The sequence below is a fragment of the Morone saxatilis genome, unplaced genomic scaffold (assembly GCF_004916995.1).
Source record: "Morone saxatilis isolate NCDOM2014 unplaced genomic scaffold, NCSU_SB_2.0 Contig16, whole genome shotgun sequence".
Taxonomy (NCBI): domain Eukaryota; kingdom Metazoa; phylum Chordata; class Actinopteri; family Moronidae; genus Morone; species Morone saxatilis.
Genome location: NW_023339718.1, coordinates 7,800,642 through 7,802,929, shown reverse-complemented (window position 1 = coordinate 7,802,929; position 2,288 = coordinate 7,800,642). Strand labels below are relative to the sequence as shown.

The following is a 2,288-nucleotide window of genomic DNA, read 5'->3' as shown; positions in this document are numbered from 1 at the left end:
CCTCACTCGTGCTTTTCTTGTTTGACTGGTATGTATCTGAAGTCTTTATATCACGCCTGCCTCTTTTATCTGCTGCGGGTGTTTGTCCCTCTCATCCATCGTGGCAGCACAGTACCCTTGCTGCCTGTCTGGACTAATGCTTTTGTAATTGACTTCCACAATGAGAACCCTCGCCTCGTCTGTCGCAAATACCAAAGCTTTGTCATTCAGCCATGCTCAGGCCGAGGCATGACGGGGATGTATTCACAATGGTAAATTTATAATATGTGAGTTTCACATGTCTGTGTCGCAGACCGATTATGGAGGTTGCTTTGTTCCAGACTCTCCCTGTCCTAATTTCCGCTGTGCTGTTAATAAAACTGTACATCTTTATCACATCTGTCACTTCCAGCTCTTGTCACTAACTTTTGTCCTCCTCCACCTCCACTTCCCATCTTCCTCATCACCCAGGTAATCTTAGGGCTGCTTCTGCCACCGTCCATCCTGAGCTTAGAGTTCAAGAACAAGGACGAGATGTCCTACATGCCCCAGGATCAGGAGGCCTACCTGCAGGAGAAGGAGGAGGAGGAGCCTGAGAAACCAGTCAAGGAGAAGGAGGAGGAAGACATGGAGTTCACAGTAAGATCTTACTGTGAGACGCAGTACAACTCCGTGGTGAGAGAACCCACCTCAGCCCCGCATCTCAGAATTTATACACATACTCAAACTTTAGACAATTTACAGATGTTTTGTTCAGATTATAAAACTGATCATTGAACATATAGCCCAGATTATTTGTCCTTTGTTAATATCTCTTGTGGAACAATTTTATATAATGTTGTTTCTGTCCACAATGAGATTCCGATATGCACACACGTACACACACAGTTTTCTACACACACATACTTATTTCCCTATTCTGGCCAAATGGACCCTTTCAGCCAAATCGGCCTTTCCTGTTTCTCGTCGTCTCAGCAAAGACATGGTCTTGGAGTTGTAGCGTCTCAGTCTGTCGCCGCTTGTGGGTTCCCTCGTGTATGTTTCTTCTTCCATCTATCTCCTTCCCTATTTCTCTCTGCTTTTCCTTTGGTCCCTCTTGTTCTCCTCCCGGCTCTCTCTTTCTCTCTTTGGTTCTTTTGTTTCTTTATTTCTTTTGCTTTCAACTCCCTCTCTCTCTAGCTCTTTCTCTCTTTCTCCCTCTCTCCAAGCTCAGTTCTGATTGAGGTACAGTACTGTATGCTAGCCGATTGCTGCCCCTCACTCTCTCCCATCGTGATGATGGCTTGCTGCAGCATACCACTCAGCATGTCGGCTGCTGAGCATGGGAGGCCCAGGCTTTTGCATTATATAACCATGTCCGCCTGCTGCTGCAGAGCTTAAATCATGCGGAGTCTGAGCACCTTCTCCCGGCTCACAGTGGAAGAGTTGGTCCATCTGCATAGACATGGATGTACAGCAGAATTAGGACTCGTTCCATTTCAATCCAATCAATTCTGGAGATGATACCAGGATTCAGTTTGTGTGTTGAAATCAAGACTAGAATTTGGAAAGGCTATTTTAATACACAAACTGAATCTAAGGCTGTCCCATTGAGGGATTGAACTGGTCCTGAATGCCTGACTGCACCACTGTACATACTCTCCATCTGCATTGAGCACAGCCAGCAAGCCAGCGCAAGATTCACACAACAGGCCATTTTTCACATGCAGTCCTTGAGGCACTGTGGTGAAACCTGCTGCCAGAGGATGCATTTGCAATGAGCCCTCTCTATTGCCCTGGCTTCTGACTGTAAAAATGCACCCTCAGATACTTATGAATCACACAAAGATTCATACAGATATACACAGACTGCTACACCACAGAGGGAGATTGTATTGTCCTATTCTCAGATGCTTTAGATAAACCACACTGTGATGAATGTTGTTTGTGTGAAAGCTTGTGGCAACTTTCTGATCAGATTATGTGCATGTTCAGTACCTTAAAGGCATGGTGTGATTTACACACTGGCATCTGAATCTGTTCACCCTGAAGGCCCTGTCTGTGTGTGCCTCGGACAAAACTTTGGCTGTATATGATTCAAATATTTGGAAAAAATAGAAATTCCTTGATTCCTTACTAATGGCGATTTCTTAGAAATGTTTTTTATCACTGTTGCACATATCACCTTGGAACATAAACCAACTACTCATCATGTATTTCAGATACTTGGTCAGATTTTATCCTTGCCCAGGTCTGCTATGCTGCCCTACAAAGACAGAGCTCAGTAACTACAGAAGCAGTGAAGTTGAGAAAAAAGATTGGGAAGTTTT

At 44.6% G+C, this 2,288-nt stretch overlaps 1 protein-coding gene across 1 annotated transcript in view; it reads left to right on the top strand.

Annotated features, from left to right (window-relative positions):
• The window catches only part of trpm3 (transient receptor potential cation channel, subfamily M, member 3), a 130,853-nt gene that overhangs the window by 116,186 nt on the left and 12,379 nt on the right, over positions 1–2,288 (top strand). Inside the window, exon 17 of the mRNA XM_035658207.1 lies at positions 451–654. Coding sequence (XP_035514100.1) covers positions 451–654 — 204 coding nt within the window. The remainder of the gene's footprint in view (positions 1–450; positions 655–2,288) is intronic.